At 29.1% G+C, this 18,234-nt stretch overlaps 4 protein-coding genes and 2 pseudogenes across 6 annotated transcripts, besides 2 other annotated features; 4 read left to right on the top strand and 2 right to left on the bottom strand.

Moving 5' to 3' along the window:
- Positions 1-836: part of a mobile genetic element that runs on past the window's edge.
- A 733-nt stretch (positions 837-1,569) lies between these two features.
- Positions 1,570-18,234: part of a mobile genetic element that runs on past the window's edge.
- TVAGG3_0356120 (DNA/RNA polymerases family) lies at positions 5,398-6,282 on the top strand (the record flags this gene model as incomplete). Its single annotated transcript, XM_051231296.1, has 1 exon — positions 5,398-6,282. The coding sequence occupies one exon, from the start codon at positions 5,398-5,400 to the stop codon at positions 6,280-6,282; it is 885 nt and encodes a 294-aa protein (XP_051101026.1).
- On the top strand, positions 6,407-7,267 carry TVAGG3_0356110 (uncharacterized protein; the record flags this gene model as incomplete). Its single annotated transcript, XM_051231295.1, has 1 exon — positions 6,407-7,267. A coding segment is annotated over one exon (861 nt), but the record flags the coding sequence as incomplete, so codon positions are not given.
- Positions 9,254-10,757, top strand: TVAGG3_0356100 (Prim-pol domain family; the record flags this gene model as incomplete). The annotated part of the gene is made up of 1 exon (XM_051231294.1): positions 9,254-10,757. A coding segment is annotated over one exon (1,504 nt), but the record flags the coding sequence as incomplete, so codon positions are not given.
- TVAGG3_0356090 lies at positions 11,486-11,652 on the top strand (annotated as a pseudogene). Its single transcript has one exon. A coding segment is annotated over exon 1 (167 nt).
- Positions 12,619-13,598, bottom strand: TVAGG3_0356080 (annotated as a pseudogene). Its single transcript has one exon. A coding segment is annotated over exon 1 (980 nt).
- TVAGG3_0356070 (DNA/RNA polymerase superfamily) lies at positions 14,496-17,742 on the bottom strand (the record flags this gene model as incomplete). The annotated part of the gene is made up of 1 exon (XM_051231293.1): positions 14,496-17,742. A coding segment is annotated over one exon (3,247 nt), but the record flags the coding sequence as incomplete, so codon positions are not given.

Raw genomic sequence — 18,234 nt, 5'->3', positions numbered from 1 at the left:
ATTTTTAATGTTGAGTAAACAATGTTGGGATCAAGTGTATCATTTTTCAGACCTTTCTGAACAGCTTCAAGCATACTGATGCATTCGACTTTTTTAAATTGTGTCATTTCTTCGAAATCTCTTGTGACTTTTTTGATAACTTTAACACTTCTCTCTGAATCCAGACCTTTAATTTGCAACTTAATCAGGAATGAAGGAACAACACTGGAATATAACTCGATGACAAGTTCATCGAGTCGAAGATTTGGTTGTACACCACTTGTATGTGCCGGATACCATTGTGTCAAATTTTTTCTGAAATTAACTTTAAAAGTACTAAGTAAGATCATGAGATATAGCAATATATGTTTAAACCAACTTATATTTTGGTTGTACACCACTTGTATGTGCCGGATACCATTGTGTCAAATTTTTTCTGAAATTAACTTTAAAAGTACTAAGTAAGATCATGAGATATAGCAATATATGTTTAAACCAACTTATATTTTGGTTGTACACCACTTGTATGTGCCGGATACCATTGTGTCAAATTTTTTCTGAAATTAACTTTAAAAGTACTAAGTAAGATCATGAGATATAGCAATATATGTTTAAACCAACTTATATTTTGGTTGTACACCACTTGTATGTGCCGGATACCATTGTGTCAAATTTTTTCTGAAATTAACTTTAAAAGTACTAAGTAAGATCATTTATTTTTGCATAATATAATGCCAATATGGTTTCTTTTGATTTTATTTCATTTATAAGCAAATCAGATTTACCCAAAAACTCCACTCCATAAGCGTTCATTTGCTAAATTAAAAAGTGACAATGGGCTAGTCTGTCCCTTTCTCAACGATTTTGTAACATTTTTTTGACATATGAAGTAAAAAATGTATGATTCTTACGGTTTTTATTCTTACGTTTTTGAATAAATCAAGATTTAAAAAATGTTCAAAATTGTAAGACATTTACACTCAGCCCATAAATGATGTAATAAACACATTAAAAAATAAACTTTAAAAAATTAACATTAATTTTAAAATAAACTTCTTACGAAAAATTAAAACTTAGTTATGTTTATTATTTTATTTTTAATTCGTAAGAAATGAACGGAACAAGATTCGTGACTGTGAATCAATTAATGGATAAACTTTCACCAATTCTCACCCAGGTTAAACAAGTAGACGTTTATTTTGATGATTACATAGAAAGTTCATTTTATAAAGGTAAGTTTAATATTAAACCCATTGCTTTTGCATTTGATGGTAAATTAATCGAAAATTCAAAAATTTGGGAATTAATTCCGGATATTGAATTTATAACAAATATTAATGATAAATAAATGGTTTAAACAACAAAATCACCTCACTAAAGTTCTTTGTAGATTAATGATTAAAACTGAGGAAAAAGAATTTAACAGGTTTAAATATCATCCATGTAAAATTTTAGAACTTGGTAACGAAAAACTTCAGAAAAAATTAAACGCAAGACTATCAAAAGATAGAGTTGAAAGAGTAATTAAACTCGCTAAAGATAATGATGTTGATGAAGAAGAATTTGATGAGTTCAACATTGAACTTTAAGAAACTAATGATTATTTGAATTTATGAAATCAATTATTTGATTCATGTCTTACAATTTTGAACATTTTATTTTTTATTTTGTATGAAATGAGCGTCAAAACTAACAACGTGAAAAAATTGGGATTCACAAATGAGGAAATAAAGGATATATTAGAGGAGGCGGGTTATGAGGTTGATAAATTTTATTTAAGAAATTGTCAAAAATTTGCGGAGTTTTTAAATGAGTTTGATTATGATGGAAAAATGAATAAAGATGATGTTATAAATTTCTTATATCCCACTTCTAAAAAAGAAAAACCTAAAGAACCTGATGTTTTCCCTGAATATTATGAAGAACGGATTAAAGATGATGAATATGATGAAATTGAAAGACTGGAAAAAATAAGAGATGAAATAGATGAAAAAATTAAGGAATTAAGAGAAGTTGAAAAATATAATGAAAATGAAGTAGAGGGTTTAATGAATATCCCAGCTTCAGAATCAGAAGTTCAGAAATCTCATGAAGAAAGATATAAAAATTATGTCTCAGAATCAACACAAAATTTATTAGATGGTGAAATAGATGAAACACTTTCAGAAGAAGGAACTAAATTTATTCGTAAACATAAGTTACAATTTATTGATAATGAAGAATACCCTTGTATATTACTTTCACCACCTTTAGATTCCGAAAAATTCAAAAAAGCTCTTAAAAACGTGACATATGCAACTAATACGATTAAGAAAGAAGATCATGATATTTACACAAATTATTATTTAAATAAATGCACAGGTGTTGATAAAGTTTTTGATTTATTAGATAAAATATCAAAAGAAACCATTGGAACCTATAAAATTTTGTGTGATTGCGGTTTCATTATTGAAGATACTAATAATGTTTCATATGAAAGAACAGCACCGAAGGAAGATGAAGTTGAAAGGTCTATACCATTCGTTATTAAGAACATAAAAGATATGAAAACTTATAAACATTATATTTATTCATTTATTTCAGAAAAAATGGAAGCAACCCATAAAACATCTTCTCATCATTTTATAGCTATTCATACATTTCTTTTCAAAGTTGTGAAATTAAATAAGACAGGAATTAGATTTAATGTATCAGGGTACGCATTCTTAAGTAAATTAAAATGTATTCGTCACGTCGCAGATGATAAAAATTTATGTGTTCTTAATTCATTTTATGGACTTTAATAAATAAACTTTATTTTTATTTATTTATTTAATTTTTTTTCTTACATAAATGAACAAAAACGGAACAGCTAAAATGAATGATAATCAAATTAGAGCAGAAGGTAGAAGGTTATTTAAACGCTTCTATAACATTCCTGATGGTGTTAATCCTAAAACTCGTAGAAGCTATTTAAATGAAGCAATAGATGCATATGACGGGTTTGACATTTCATCAGAAAGTGAGAGATTAGCGAGAATGTTAAATGTTAATATTGATTTCTATTATTGTGATCCTCAACCAGAAGACGTGGACATAAATAAGGTAGACTTTCCATTAGTGGATTCAATAATGATAGATCCAGAATTTGAAACAGTAAATATTTTATTAACACAGAGTTCATGTGGAAAACTTCACGCTGACAGAATAACAGACGTAGAAGCACTCACCGGCTATAAAGTTTGTCCATATTGTAAAGAAGAAGTTTATTCTATCCGTGATGATCCAGAAAGGAAAAACCAAAGAAGATTTTTAAAGCATTGTGAGAAATGTAAAGAAAATAATGGGAGATTAATTCAAGACGTTCAATTGCAAAAGACACAGCAACCATATGCACCACATATTACGAAACAAAAGATATATCAGTGGTTATTAGCTCATAATTTGCAGGAATATTATCAACCGACAAGATATTATATTACTTTTGACTTTGAAACATTAGAGACTAAAGAAGAATTACAACTTTCTGAGTGTGCAACTTTGAATGCTTACTTAAAACCATTCATGGTATCATCAACAGTTAAATTAAATGATAAAACATATACGAAGAATTTTTGCTTAACTTCGAGTGATTCTTTTATTTCTGATTGGATTGAGTTTTTATTTTCAACCTGTTCATTAGTTGCTAAATCAAATATTGAACAATATGAAGAATTATTGAAGCCGCAAACGGCGGGGACTTTGTCCCATACATTAAATGAAAAACAGAAGGAAGCATTTAAAGAACTTCTAGATGAGGAATTCAATAAAGTGAATATCATAGGTTTTAATTCGGGAAAGTTTGATTTAAATTTAATTCTTCGTGATTTAAACACTGCAAAATGGAAAATAAAATCAATGCTGGGTTCATCTTCACAATTTAAGCAAATCATTGTAAAGAAAACAAACGTTCCATATGAATTAAGATTTATTGACATCAGAAATTATATAGCGGGTGGGACATTAGACCAATTCACTCAAGATTTCGGAAACAATAAATCACGTGTTAAATCCTTTTTCCCTTATCAATTCATCACATGGGAGAATTACGAAGAAGAATTATATAAAGTGGAACCATTCACGAAAGATTCATTTTATTCAGCATTAACTCAAGAAACTATATCAGATAGTGATTATCAAATATATCTCAATGATGCTAAAAATTTTAAGAATAGATTAGAATATTTTATTCATTATTGCAATAAAGATGTTGAAATTATGATTGACCCAATCGATAAAATTATTGAAGAAACATTTGTTTATAAAATTGATATGCTTCATAATCTTTCTTTATCATCGAATGCTTCAATGATTCGTTACGCTTTAGCATATAAAGACTTTAATCCTAACGAAACATATCCAGAAGAAGAAAATGTGGAATCAAGTTTTGAATTAACGAAAAAGTATTGGAAATATAAAATTGAATCATATAAGAAACAAGATGAAAAAGCAGAAAGGGATACTAAAAATAATGTTTCAATGGATGATTTTCAATACTATCACGATTTAATCCTTTCATCTAAATGCAAAATGTGTGGTAAAGCGTTTACATATGCAAATAAACCAACATTAGATAGAATCGATAATGAAAAACCACATACCAAAGAAAATTGTCAGTTAATGTGTTGTTATTGCAATGTCATAAAATCAAATAAAGATGAAGATGTTCAACGTTTAAGAATCAATTTAAGAAATTATGCATTAAAATATAATTTACCAATGACTTTAGATTCAGTTGAAGCTTATCACATTCTCCGTAATGGAATTACTGGTGGTCTATCAAATGTTCAACATCGTGTTAATCTTAAAGGAATCACGCACATTAATAAACTTTCATATAGTCCAGAAACTAAAACTGTATCAAATGAGGACACCACCAACATCATGACTCATTTCGTTGGTGTTGATTTTAATTCATTATATCCTTCATCATTTTCATCTAATCCTCATGATTTCATTCAATATACTGACCATAAAATGTATATGCCGGGAAGATTGAATAGTGTTATCATTTGTGATACAGCAACAAAGAAAGCAAAAGCACTGGGAATAATTAAGAAGAAAAATACTTTATTCGTGACTGAAGTAAAGAGTCACATTGATGAAAAATACATTAATGATTACATAAACTTTTTACCGATAATAAGAAACTTAGATATTATCACAGATGAAAAAACAATTGGCAGTTTTATGTATAATTACATGAAATCAAACAATCTACCAGTTGACCAGAAACAGAGGAAATTAACTCAGTTAGCATCAACACACAACCAATATCAACCATTTTCTTCTTATTATCTTTGGTATCTAATCGACAGATTTCATTTTATCATCGATGACATTCAATCAATTTTAACATTTACTAAAAACACTTGCTTTAATGAATTTGCGAACAAATTTATGAACGAAAGACAAAAGGCTGAATTAGAAGGAAATAAAGGAAAAAGTTTATTTTGCAAGATTTCGCTTAATGGATCATATGGTTACGATGCAATGAATACACAAAATTACGCAAAGACTAAAATAATGAATGCACAGAAGGCACGCGTTGCATGTATGTCAAATAAGTTTAAAAACATAAGAGAAATAGGAGAGGATACGTATCAAATGATGCTCAAAGATAGATTTTATAGATGTGAAACATGTTTACAAGAGGCATTCTTTACTTTAGATAATGCTAAATACTGGTATTTGGTTTTCATTTATGATTTTATGTATAAATGCATAAATCTTAATCGTTTTCATTTCATTGAAGGTGATACTGATTCATCTTATTGGGCAATCGCTGGCGATCCAAATCTTCCTAACACTCAAGCATTTCAAGCAATTGTTACCGATAAACAATTTTATGATAAAAACATTTTCAAATTCGCACCATTTGATTTCTTCTGTTTTGATGAGAAATTTAAACCTAAATTAAAGAATAAAGCTGAAGAAAAAGCACATGAGAAGAAGTTATTGGGTTTAGCAATTGAGAAACAAGGTGATAACATGGTTGCTTTATGCCCTAAGTGTTATACATCATTCAACGGTTCAATTGATGGAAGTGATTTTAAAAAGATTGCACAAAAAATGAAAGGTGTTAGTTTACGACAAAATAAACAATTAACACCTAAAAATTATTTGGATATAATAAATGATAAAGTGATATTTGATGGTCAGAATATTAATTTACAACTTAAAAACAGGTCGATGACTCGCTTAACAATCGGTAAGACTGCATTAACAGGAGCACACACTAAGGCTGTATGTTGTGAAAATGGATGTTGTATGCCATTTATTTAATACAATTTAAAATTTTATTTTTAATAAAATGCCACAGAAGAGACAAAAAGAACCGTTAATGATGGTTTTGATTCTTGATCAAAGAGGTGGGCACCCTTAAAACACTTATTTTATTTTTATATAAATGGATAACACAGATTTAAAAAATTTAATTTATGATTTAGTACTTAATCAAAATTTTCTTACTTATTATGACTTAAAATCATATCTCCAAAAACATGATAACAATATCGGGGGTGATGATATGGATTATTATTATCCATATTATAAAAATGAAATTTTGAAATATCATGATAAAATAATTTCTAAAATTAAAGACAAAATTAAAAATAATGAATATGCAAAGGGAAAAACTAAATCACAACTTAAACAATTGAAAGATTTCAAAAATAAAGTATTAACAGAAGAAGATATTGATGAATTATATAAATTATATAATCCTGAGCCGCAAAAGCCAAATGTTCAACAGCTAAAGGTGCAAAACGCCCAGGTCCTTCAGACCATAAATGAAGCACAAGCTTTAATTTATGATTCATTAGTTAAATCATATTCAGCCCGACTTTTAAATGAAGATCAACTTTTGGAATTCATCCTTCAACATAAACTCGAAGCGGGAAAGTATATCAAACCTTTATATACAGTATATTTAAAACAAATGAATAGAATACATCCAGAATTAATGAAAGGAGGAATGAAATCCAAAACTTCATCATCCAAAATCAAAGCAGATAAAATTAAATCACTTACAACACCAAAACCTCCAACAGTAGTTCCTCCTTCTCCTTCAGTTAATCCTTCATCATTCACTTTATTATATCCATTTCAAACATTAAAGAAGCAAAAAGATTTTAAAAAGGATTTCAAAATATTAAATAAACCAACTGACCCAAAAATTCAACCGTTAAAGGAAAAATTTAGTCGTCCCTCATTTGCACCACATCCATATTCATACGAAATCGATCATTTAGAATATTCAAAAGGAAACGTTACTTATTTATTCGCCATTAACATTAACACCAGATATTTATATTGCATTCCGGTAAAAGGGAAAACAGAACAGGAAACAAGAAGAGCTATTCAATACTTACTAGATCATGAAAGAGTAGATAATATCAGGGGTGATGGTGATAAAGGATTTCAGGCAGCTATGGCTCATTATTTTCCACAAATTAATTTTTACTTTTCATCCTCTCCATATACGTTTCATAATAAAATAGTTGATGCAGTAATGAGAACTCTTAGAGATGCGTTAGGGGTTAACGGTCAGATATACTGGGATGGAAATCATGACTCCATCATACAGCAGTTAGTATATTATTACAATAATACATGGCATAGAACTATAAACATGAAACCAGTGGAAATGAAAAATGATATTTCAAAAGAATGGGAATATATTAGAAAGCAAATGGAAAGGTTAAATGATGTTAAACGTGAACAAATTAATTCGGGGCTCATGAATTTTAAACAAGGGGATAAAGTTTTGATTCATCTTGATTATGGAAAAACTGATAAATCAATGACAAAAAGAAGACGAAGATTTGACACAATAGCTGAATTTGTTAGATATATTAACGGTAATGTATTAGTTGAGGTTAACAATAAATTAATAGAAATTCCGATTTATTTTATTACTCCATTATATTTAAATAATATTTAATTTTTTTATTTTCGTAAGAAATGAGTGACAACGAAGCATCCAAGAGTCCTGATGATGAATATAAAAAGAAACTAAACAAAATTAAATCAAAAATATGCTATTACAAAAAGAAGCCGCAATGTGGTGGGGTTGAAAACGATCAAGAGAGGAAAGAAATAATCGAAAAATTAGAAACTTATCGTTCAATCCTTAAACTGAGTGAAGCAAAAATAAAAGAATTTAATAGAATAAATAAATTGGTTGGAAGAGATGAATTTAATAAAGATGAATTTTTAAACTCAATCCAAATTTAATTTATATTCCTCATCTTCTCAGTTTTCGTGGTTTGTTGTTTTTAATTAGTTCTTGCATCATTTTTATCATTTCCTCCCTTGTTATGATTCGTGGTAAATTTTGAGCTTGTGGGGTATCCATTTATATAAAATTTTGTTATCAGTTATTTTATCATTAATGATTTTAGGTTATTCAATAATTATTTATTTTTGAAGAACTGATGAGGTCACCAGGTCACCAGGTCACCAGGTAATTTAACTTTTCTGAAAAAATGAGACAACATGACATTTTGACAACATCACAGGAGGAAGGCACTTATTATTTATTTTTGAAGAACTGATGAGGTCACCAGGTCACCAGGTAATTTAACTTTTCTGAAAAAATGAGACAACATGACATTTTGACAACATCACAGGAGGAAGGCACTTATTATTTATTTTTGAAGAACTGATGAGGTCACCAGGTCACCAGGTCACCAGGTAATTTAACTTTTCTGAAAAAATGAGACAACATGACATTTTGACAACATCACAGGAGGAAGGCACTTATTATTTATTTTTGAAGAACTGATGAGGTCACCAGGTCACCAGGTCACCAGGTAATTTAACTTTTCTGAAAAAATGAGACAACATGACATTTTGACAACAGTCATGGAAATATATTTTTATCGTTAATGGTTTCGTTAATGATTTTAGGTTATTCAATAATTATTTATTTTTGAAGAACTGATGAGGTCACCAGGTCACCAGGTCACCAGGTAATTTAACTTTTCTGAAAAAATGAGACAACATGACATTTTGACAACAGTCATGGAAATATATTTTTATCGTTAATGGTTTCGTTAATGATTTTAGGTTATTCAATAATTATTTATTTTTGAAGAACTGATGAGGTCACCGGGTCACCAGGTCACCAGGTAATTTAACTTTTCTGAAAAAATGAGACAACATGACATTTTGACAACAGTCATGGAAATATGATGCAGTCCAAAAATAAAGTTAGTTTTAAAATTATTTTTATTTTTTTATTCCTATATAAATGACGGCAACAAACAACAACAGTGACTATATCGTTTCTGATGAAAAAGTTATTGATCCATTAGTTGAGGAATTAGCTGAGGAATTAGTTGCGGCAACAAACAACAACAGTGACTATATCGTTTCTGATGAAAAAGTTATTGATTCATTAGTTGAGGAATTAGTTGTGGCAGAAACTAAAACCCTCAACGAAAGAATTGGTGAAAACATGATTGATTTACATAACTACCTCAAACATGATGGAGGAAGAGGAAGGAAAACCGGTATGGCTTTATTAGTAAATAAAATATCAAATTTAACGATTATAGATGTTGATATTAATAAATCATACAATGATGAACTTAAAGAAACGGTTAGAAAAGACATTCTATCAAAACTTTCGGATAAAGATGTTATCGTTAAAACCGCTTCGGGAGGTCTTCACATTTATTGCAACACTAATTTCTTCTATGCAGTTTCGAACAGAATGATTAAATGTTATTCCTGCAATGATTATGATATCGATATCATGACTTCTATGGATGATTCAAAGCGTTCTTTAGTAGTTATGGCTGATTCAAGAGTTCGCAAGAATGCAACAGAACCAATCAAAACATACTCATTCATTCGTGGAAGTTATGATTCAACATTAACTAGAACAGTGAATGATATATTAAATGATTTGAATATTAAGGTAAGAGTTGAACAAAAGAATGAAGAAATAAAGACTATCATGAATGAGAACAAAGATGTAAACATTGACGATAAACTTGCCCAGAGCATAGTTGATGGCATGTGTGATTTTAAAGTACATAATGACGGTGGAAACATGAATTTAGAAAAAGAAATCACATTATTCACACTGTTTCAAGCTATTAATTCGTTACCTAATCATTTAATTAATGAAGCATACGACAACGTTTATAACTTCTGCATTTTAACAGAAAATGCAAAAAGTAATTTTGAAAAAGCACGTAATAGATATGCATATTTAATGACTTCTCCATTTGTTTTGGTGAAGATTCTAAAACTATATCAAAAGGAATATTATGATGAATATGTTTTGCCTTTATTACATAAGCCAAAAATAACATTTGATATCAAACTTGATGACTCGTTTTTGATAACAGATATTAGACATAAGGCTGAAAATCATCAGTATAAAAACAGTTCTGAAGTAATTGAGGATTTATCACATGTAATCCGTTTTGTAGATTGTGGAAACAAATATTTCATTCAAAAGGACTACAATATCCACGATAAAATGAATCAAATATCATTCGTTCTTCAATCAAACATGAAAGAGTCACTTAAAATGATTAAATTATTTAAAGAAGAAGGTAAAACCATAACAGCATGGGATGTACTACTAAATCAATTGTCTTCATTAACCGTTAAGGGTGTTTGCTTTAAATCTAATTCTCCAGATGTTTTCTCAACGTTTCAAGGTTATAAATACAACATTCTCGAAAAACCAGATTACTCAAAAATTGAAATGTTTATGAATTTCATTAAAGAAGCCATTTGTGATAATAACGATGAAGTGTATAAATACCTTCTCGGCTGGATTGCATCAATGATTCAACATCCTGGAATCAAGAATGAAACAGCAATTATTTTGAAAGGACTTCAGGGAACAGGTAAAAACAGATTTACAGACATTATTTCTGAACTTCTCGCCGGTTATTCATGTAAAACCATTACTGAAATAGGTGAGTTAACGGGTAATTTCAACTCAGTAGTTGAGAATAAAATGTTTCTTGTACTTAATGAACTCAAGAATGTAGGTGAAGACAGACTCGCAAACTTCAACGCTTTGAAATCAATTATAACGGATAATGAGATAAGAATTAATGAAAAGAATCAACCCAGAAGAACAGCACAGAACGTTGCAAACTTCATTTTCGTAACTAATAACGTTTACCCTGTCAAAATTGAAGTTGGAGACAGAAGATATGTAGTTTTAAGAGTTAATGGTAAATTTAAGGGTCAATTTGATTACTTCAAGAATTTGATGAATTCATGCACAAAGGAATTTTATGATAACCTTTTAACATATTTTATGCAATATGACCTTTCATCATTTAATGTACGAATCATACCGATGACTGAAGCCAAACAAGATTTAATTGAATTATCATCAAATCCTTTAGATGTATGGATAAATACACATTATGATGAATTGTGTGTAGGTATGACGTGTAAAAATGCTCTATTCTGCAAACTATCAGACATGAAAGACAAGAATTTTCAAATGAGTATTAAGGATAAATGTGATAGGAAACAAAGAAAAATAGATGGTAAACAGACATGGTATTATGTTTTGAAAGAAGAAATGAAAGGATTATATAAACAGGTTGAACCAAACGATAATGAGGATTCATTACTGACGATGAAATACCTGTAAATGAAGCTTTATAAAGTGTGATTTGAATTTATTTTACATTAATCCTTTCATACCTGTTGTCAAAATGTCATGTTGTCTCATTTTTTCAGAAAAGTTAAATTACCTGGTGACCTGGTGACCTGGTGACCTGGTGACCTCATCAGTTCTTCAAAAATAAATAATAAGTGCCTTCCTCCTGTGATGTTGTCAAAATGTCATGTTGTCTCATTTTTTCAGAAAAGTTAAATTACCTGGTGACCTGGTGACCTGGTGACCTCATCAGTTCTTCAAAAATAAATAATAAGTGCCTTCCTCCTGTGATGTTGTCAAAATGTCATGTTGTCTCATTTTTTCAGAAAAGTTAAATTACCTGGTGACCTGGTGACCTCATCAGTTCTTCAAAAATAAATAATAAGTGCCTTCCTCCTGTGATGTTGTCAAAATGTCATGTTGTCTCATTTTTCAGAAAAGTTAAATTACCTGGTGACCTGGTGACCTGGTGACCTCATCAGTTCTTCAAAAATAAATAATTATTGAATAACCTAAAATCATTAATGATAAAATAACTGATAACAAAATTTTATATAAATGGATACCCCACAAGCTCAAAATTTACCACGAATCATAACAAGGGAGGAAATGATAAAAATGATGCAAGAACTAATTAAAAACAACAAACCACGAAAACTGAGAAGATGAGGAATATAAATTAAATTTGGATTGAGTTTAAAAATTCATCTTTATTAAATTCATCTCTTCCAACCAATTTATTTATTCTATTAAATTCTTTTATTTTTGCTTCACTCAGTTTAAGGATTGAACGATAAGTTTCTAATTTTTCGATTATTTCTTTCCTCTCTTGATCGTTTTCAACCCCACCACATTGCGGCTTCTTTTTGTAATAGCATATTTTTGATTTAATTTTGTTTAGTTTCTTTTTATATTCATCATCAGGACTCTTGGATGCTTCGTTGTCACTCATTTCTTACGAAATAAAAAAATTAAATATTATTTAAATATAATGGAGTAATAAAATAAATCGGAATTTCTATTAATTTATTGTTAACCTCAACTAATACATTACCGTTAATATATCTAACAAATTCAGCTATTGTGTCAAATCTTCGTCTTCTTTTTGTCATTGATTTATCAGTTTTTCCATAATCAAGATGAATCAAAACTTTATCCCCTTGTTTAAAATTCATGAGCCCCGAATTAATTTGTTCACGTTTAACATCATTTAACCTTTCCATTTGCTTTCTAATATATTCCCATTCTTTTGAAATATCATTTTTCATTTCCACTGGTTTCATGTTTATAGTTCTATGCCATGTATTATTGTAATAATATACTAACTGCTGTATGATGGAGTCATGATTTCCATCCCAGTATATCTGACCGTTAACCCCTAACGCATCTCTAAGAGTTCTCATTACTGCATCAACTATTTTATTATGAAACGTATATGGAGAGGATGAAAAGTAAAAATTAATTTGTGGAAAATAATGAGCCATAGCTGCCTGAAATCCTTTATCACCATCACCCCTGATATTATCTACTCTTTCATGATCTAGTAAGTATTGAATAGCTCTTCTTGTTTCCTGTTCTGTTTTCCCTTTACCGGAATGCAATATAAATATCTGGTGTTAATGTTAATGGCGAATAAATAAGTAACGTTTCCTTTTGAATATTCTAAATGATCGATTTCGTATGAATATGGATGTGGTGCAAATGAGGGACGACTAAATTTTTCCTTTAACGGTTGAATTTTTGGGTCAGTTGGTTTATTTAATATTTTGAAATCCTTTTTAAAATCTTTTTGCTTCTTTAATGTTTGAAATGGATATAATAAAGTGAATGATGAAGGATTAACTGAAGGAGAAGGAGGAACTACTGTTGGAGGTTTTGGTGTTGTAAGTGATTTAATTTTATCTGCTTTGATTTTGGATGATGAAGTTTTGGATTTCATTCCTCCTTTCATTAATTCTGGATGTATTCTATTCATTTGTTTTAAATATACTGTATATAAAGGTTTGATATACTTTCCCGCTTCGAGTTTATGTTGAAGGATGAATTCCAAAATTTGATCTTCATTTAAAAGTCGGGCTGAATATGATTTAACTAATGAATCATAAATTAAAGCTTGTGCTTCATTTATGGTCTGAAGGACCTGGGCGTTTTGCACCTTTAGCTGTTGAACATTTGGCTTTTGCGGCTCAGGATTATATAATTTATATAATTCATCAATATCTTCTTCTGTTAATACTTTATTTTTGAAATCTTTCAATTGTTTAAGTTGTGATTTAGTTTTTCCCTTTGCATATTCATTATTTTTAATTTTGTCTTTAATTTTAGAAATTATTTTATCATGATATTTCAAAATTTCATTTTTATAATATGGATAATAATAATCCATATCATCACCCCGATATTGTTATCATGTTTTTGGAGATATGATTTTAAGTCATAATAAGTAAGAAAATTTTGATTAAGTACTAAATCATAATTAAATTTTTTAAATCTGTGTTATCCATTTATATAAAAATAAAATAAGTGTTTTAAGGGTGCCCACCTCTTTGATCAAGAATCAAAACCATCATTAACGGTTCTTTTTGTCTCTTCTGTGGCATTTTTTAAAAATAAAATTTTAAATTGTATTAAATAAATGGCATACAACATCCATTTTCACAACATACAGCCTTAGTGTGTGCTCCTGTTAATGCAGTCTTACCGATTGTTAAGCGAGTCATCGACCTGTTTTTAAGTTGTAAATTAATATTCTGACCATCAAATATCACTTTATCATTTATTATATCCAAATAATTTTTAGGTGTTAATTGTTTATTTTGTCGTAAACTAACACCTTTCATTTTTTGTGCAATCTTTTTAAAATCACTTCCATCAATTGAACCGTTGAATGATGTATAACACTTAGGGCATAAAGCAACCATGTTATCACCTTGTTTCTCAATTGCTAAACCCAATAACTTCTTCTCATGTGCTTTTTCTTCAGCTTTATTCTTTAATTTAGGTTTAAATTTCTCATCAAAACAGAAGAAATCAAATGGTGCGAATTTGAAAATGTTTTTATCATAAAATTGTTTATCGGTAACAATTGCTTGAAATGCTTGAGTGTTAGGAAGATTTGGATCGCCAGCGATTGCCCAATAAGATGAATCAGTATCACCTTCAATGAAATGAAAACGATTAAGATTTATGCATTTATACATAAAATCATAAATGAAAACCAAATACCAGTATTTAGCATTATCTAAAGTAAAGAATGCCTCTTGTAAACATGTTTCACATCTATAAAATCTATCTTTGAGCATCATTTGATACGTATCCTCTCCTATTTCTCTTATGTTTTTAAACTTATTTGACATACATGCAACGCGTGCCTTCTGTGCATTCATTATTTTAGTCTTTGCGTAATTTTGTGTATTCATTGCATCGTAACCATATGATCCATTAAGCGAAATCTTGCAAAATAAACTTTTTCCTTTATTTCCTTCTAATTCAGCCTTTTGTCTTTCGTTCATAAATTTGTTCGCAAATTCATTAAAGCAAGTGTTTTTAGTAAATGTTAAAATTGATTGAATGTCATCGATGATAAAATGAAATCTGTCGATTAGATACCAAAGATAATAAGAAGAAAATGGTTGATATTGGTTGTGTGTTGATGCTAACTGAGTTAATTTCCTCTGTTTCTGGTCAACTGGTAGATTGTTTGATTTCATGTAATTATACATAAAACTGCCAATTGTTTTTTCATCTGTGATAATATCTAAGTTTCTTATTATCGGTAAAAAGTTTATGTAATCATTAATGTATTTTTCATCAATGTGACTCTTTACTTCAGTCACGAATAAAGTATTTTTCTTCTTAATTATTCCCAGTGCTTTTGCTTTCTTTGTTGCTGTATCACAAATGATAACACTATTCAATCTTCCCGGCATATACATTTTATGGTCAGTATATTGAATGAAATCATGAGGATTAGATGAAAATGATGAAGGATATAATGAATTAAAATCAACACCAACGAAATGAGTCATGATGTTGGTGGTGTCCTCATTTGATACAGTTTTAGTTTCTGGACTATATGAAAGTTTATTAATGTGCGTGATTCCTTTAAGATTAACACGATGTTGAACATTTGATAGACCACCAGTAATTCCATTACGGAGAATGTGATAAGCTTCAACTGAATCTAAAGTCATTGGTAAATTATATTTTAATGCATAATTTCTTAAATTGATTCTTAAACGTTGAACATCTTCATCTTTATTTGATTTTATGACATTGCAATAACAACACATTAACTGACAATTTTCTTTGGTATGTGGTTTTTCATTATCGATTCTATCTAATGTTGGTTTATTTGCATATGTAAACGCTTTACCACACATTTTGCATTTAGATGAAAGGATTAAATCGTGATAGTATTGAAAATCATCCATTGAAACATTATTTTTAGTATCCCTTTCTGCTTTTTCATCTTGTTTCTTATATGATTCAATTTTATATTTCCAATACTTTTTCGTTAATTCAAAACTTGATTCTATCTCTTCCTCAGGATATTTTTCATTAGGATTAAAGTCTTTATATGCTAAAGCGTAACGAATCATTGAAGCATTCGATGATAAAGAAAGATTATGAAGCATATCAATTTTATAAACAAATGTTTCTTCAATAATTTTATCGATTGGGTCAATCATAATTTCAACATCTTTATTGCAATAATGAATAAAATATTCTAATCTATTCTTAAAATTTTTAGCATCATTGAGATATATTTGATAATCACTATCTGATATAGTTTCTTGAGTTAATGCTGAATAAAATGAATCTTTCGTGAATGGTTCCACTTTATATAATTCTTCTTCGTAATTCTCCCATGTGATGAATTGATAAGGGAAAAAGGATTTAACACGTGATTTATTGTTTCCGAAATCTTGAGTGAATTGGTCTAATGTCCCACCCGCTATATAATTTCTGATGTCAATAAATCTTAATTCATATGGAACGTTTGTTTTCTTTACAATGATTTGCTTAAATTGTGAAGATGAACCCAGCATTGATTTTATTTTCCATTTTGCAGTGTTTAAATCACGAAGAATTAAATTTAAATCAAACTTTCCCGAATTAAAACCTATGATATTCACTTTATTGAATTCCTCATCTAGAAGTTCTTTAAATGCTTCCTTCTGTTTTTCATTTAATGTATGGGACAAAGTCCCCGCCGTTTGCGGCTTCAATAATTCTTCATATTGTTCAATATTTGATTTAGCAACTAATGAACAGGTTGAAAATAAAAACTCAATCCAATCAGAAATAAAAGAATCACTCGAAGTTAAGCAAAAATTCTTCGTATATGTTTTATCATTTAATTTAACTGTTGATGATACCATGAATGGTTTTAAGTAAGCATTCAAAGTTGCACACTCAGAAAGTTGTAATTCTTCTTTAGTCTCTAATGTTTCAAAGTCAAAAGTAATATAATATCTTGTCGGTTGATAATATTCCTGCAAATTATGAGCTAATAACCACTGATATATCTTTTGTTTCGTAATATGTGGTGCATATGGTTGCTGTGTCTTTTGCAATTGAACGTCTTGAATTAATCTCCCATTATTTTCTTTACATTTCTCACAATGCTTTAAAAATCTTCTTTGGTTTTTCCTTTCTGGATCATCACGGATAGAATAAACTTCTTCTTTACAATATGGACAAACTTTATAGCCGGTGAGTGCTTCTACGTCTGTTATTCTGTCAGCGTGAAGTTTTCCACATGAACTCTGTGTTAATAAAATATTTACTGTTTCAAATTCTGGATCTATCATTATTGAATCCACTAATGGAAAGTCTACCTTATTTATGTCCACGTCTTCTGGTTGAGGATCACAATAATAGAAATCAATATTAACATTTAACATTCTCGCTAATCTCTCACTTTCTGATGAAATGTCAAACCCGTCATATGCATCTATTGCTTCATTTAAATAGCTTCTACGAGTTTTAGGATTAACACCATCAGGAATGTTATAGAAGCGTTTAAATAACCTTCTACCTTCTGCTCTAATTTGATTATCATTCATTTTAGCTGTTCCGTTTTTGTTCATTTATGTAAGAAAAAAAATTAAATAAATAAATAAAAATAAAGTTTATTTATTAAAGTCCATAAAATGAATTAAGAACACATAAATTTTTATCATCTGCGACGTGACGAATACATTTTAATTTACTTAAGAATGCGTACCCTGATACATTAAATCTAATTCCTGTCTTATTTAATTTCACAACTTTGAAAAGAAATGTATGAATAGCTATAAAATGATGAGAAGATGTTTTATGGGTTGCTTCCATTTTTTCTGAAATAAATGAATAAATATAATGTTTATAAGTTTTCATATCTTTTATGTTCTTAATAACGAATGGTATAGACCTTTCAACTTCATCTTCCTTCGGTGCTGTTCTTTCATATGAAACATTATTAGTATCTTCAATAATGAAACCGCAATCACACAAAATTTTATAGGTTCCAATGGTTTCTTTTGATATTTTATCTAATAAATCAAAAACTTTATCAACACCTGTGCATTTATTTAAATAAT

The sequence above is a fragment of the Trichomonas vaginalis genome, chromosome V (assembly GCF_026262505.1).
Source record: "Trichomonas vaginalis G3 chromosome V, whole genome shotgun sequence".
In the NCBI taxonomy this organism is placed as follows: Eukaryota; Parabasalia; order Trichomonadida; family Trichomonadidae; genus Trichomonas; species Trichomonas vaginalis.
The sequence above is the reverse complement of the archived record's forward strand: the minus strand, read 5'-3'. Positions and strand labels throughout refer to the sequence as shown.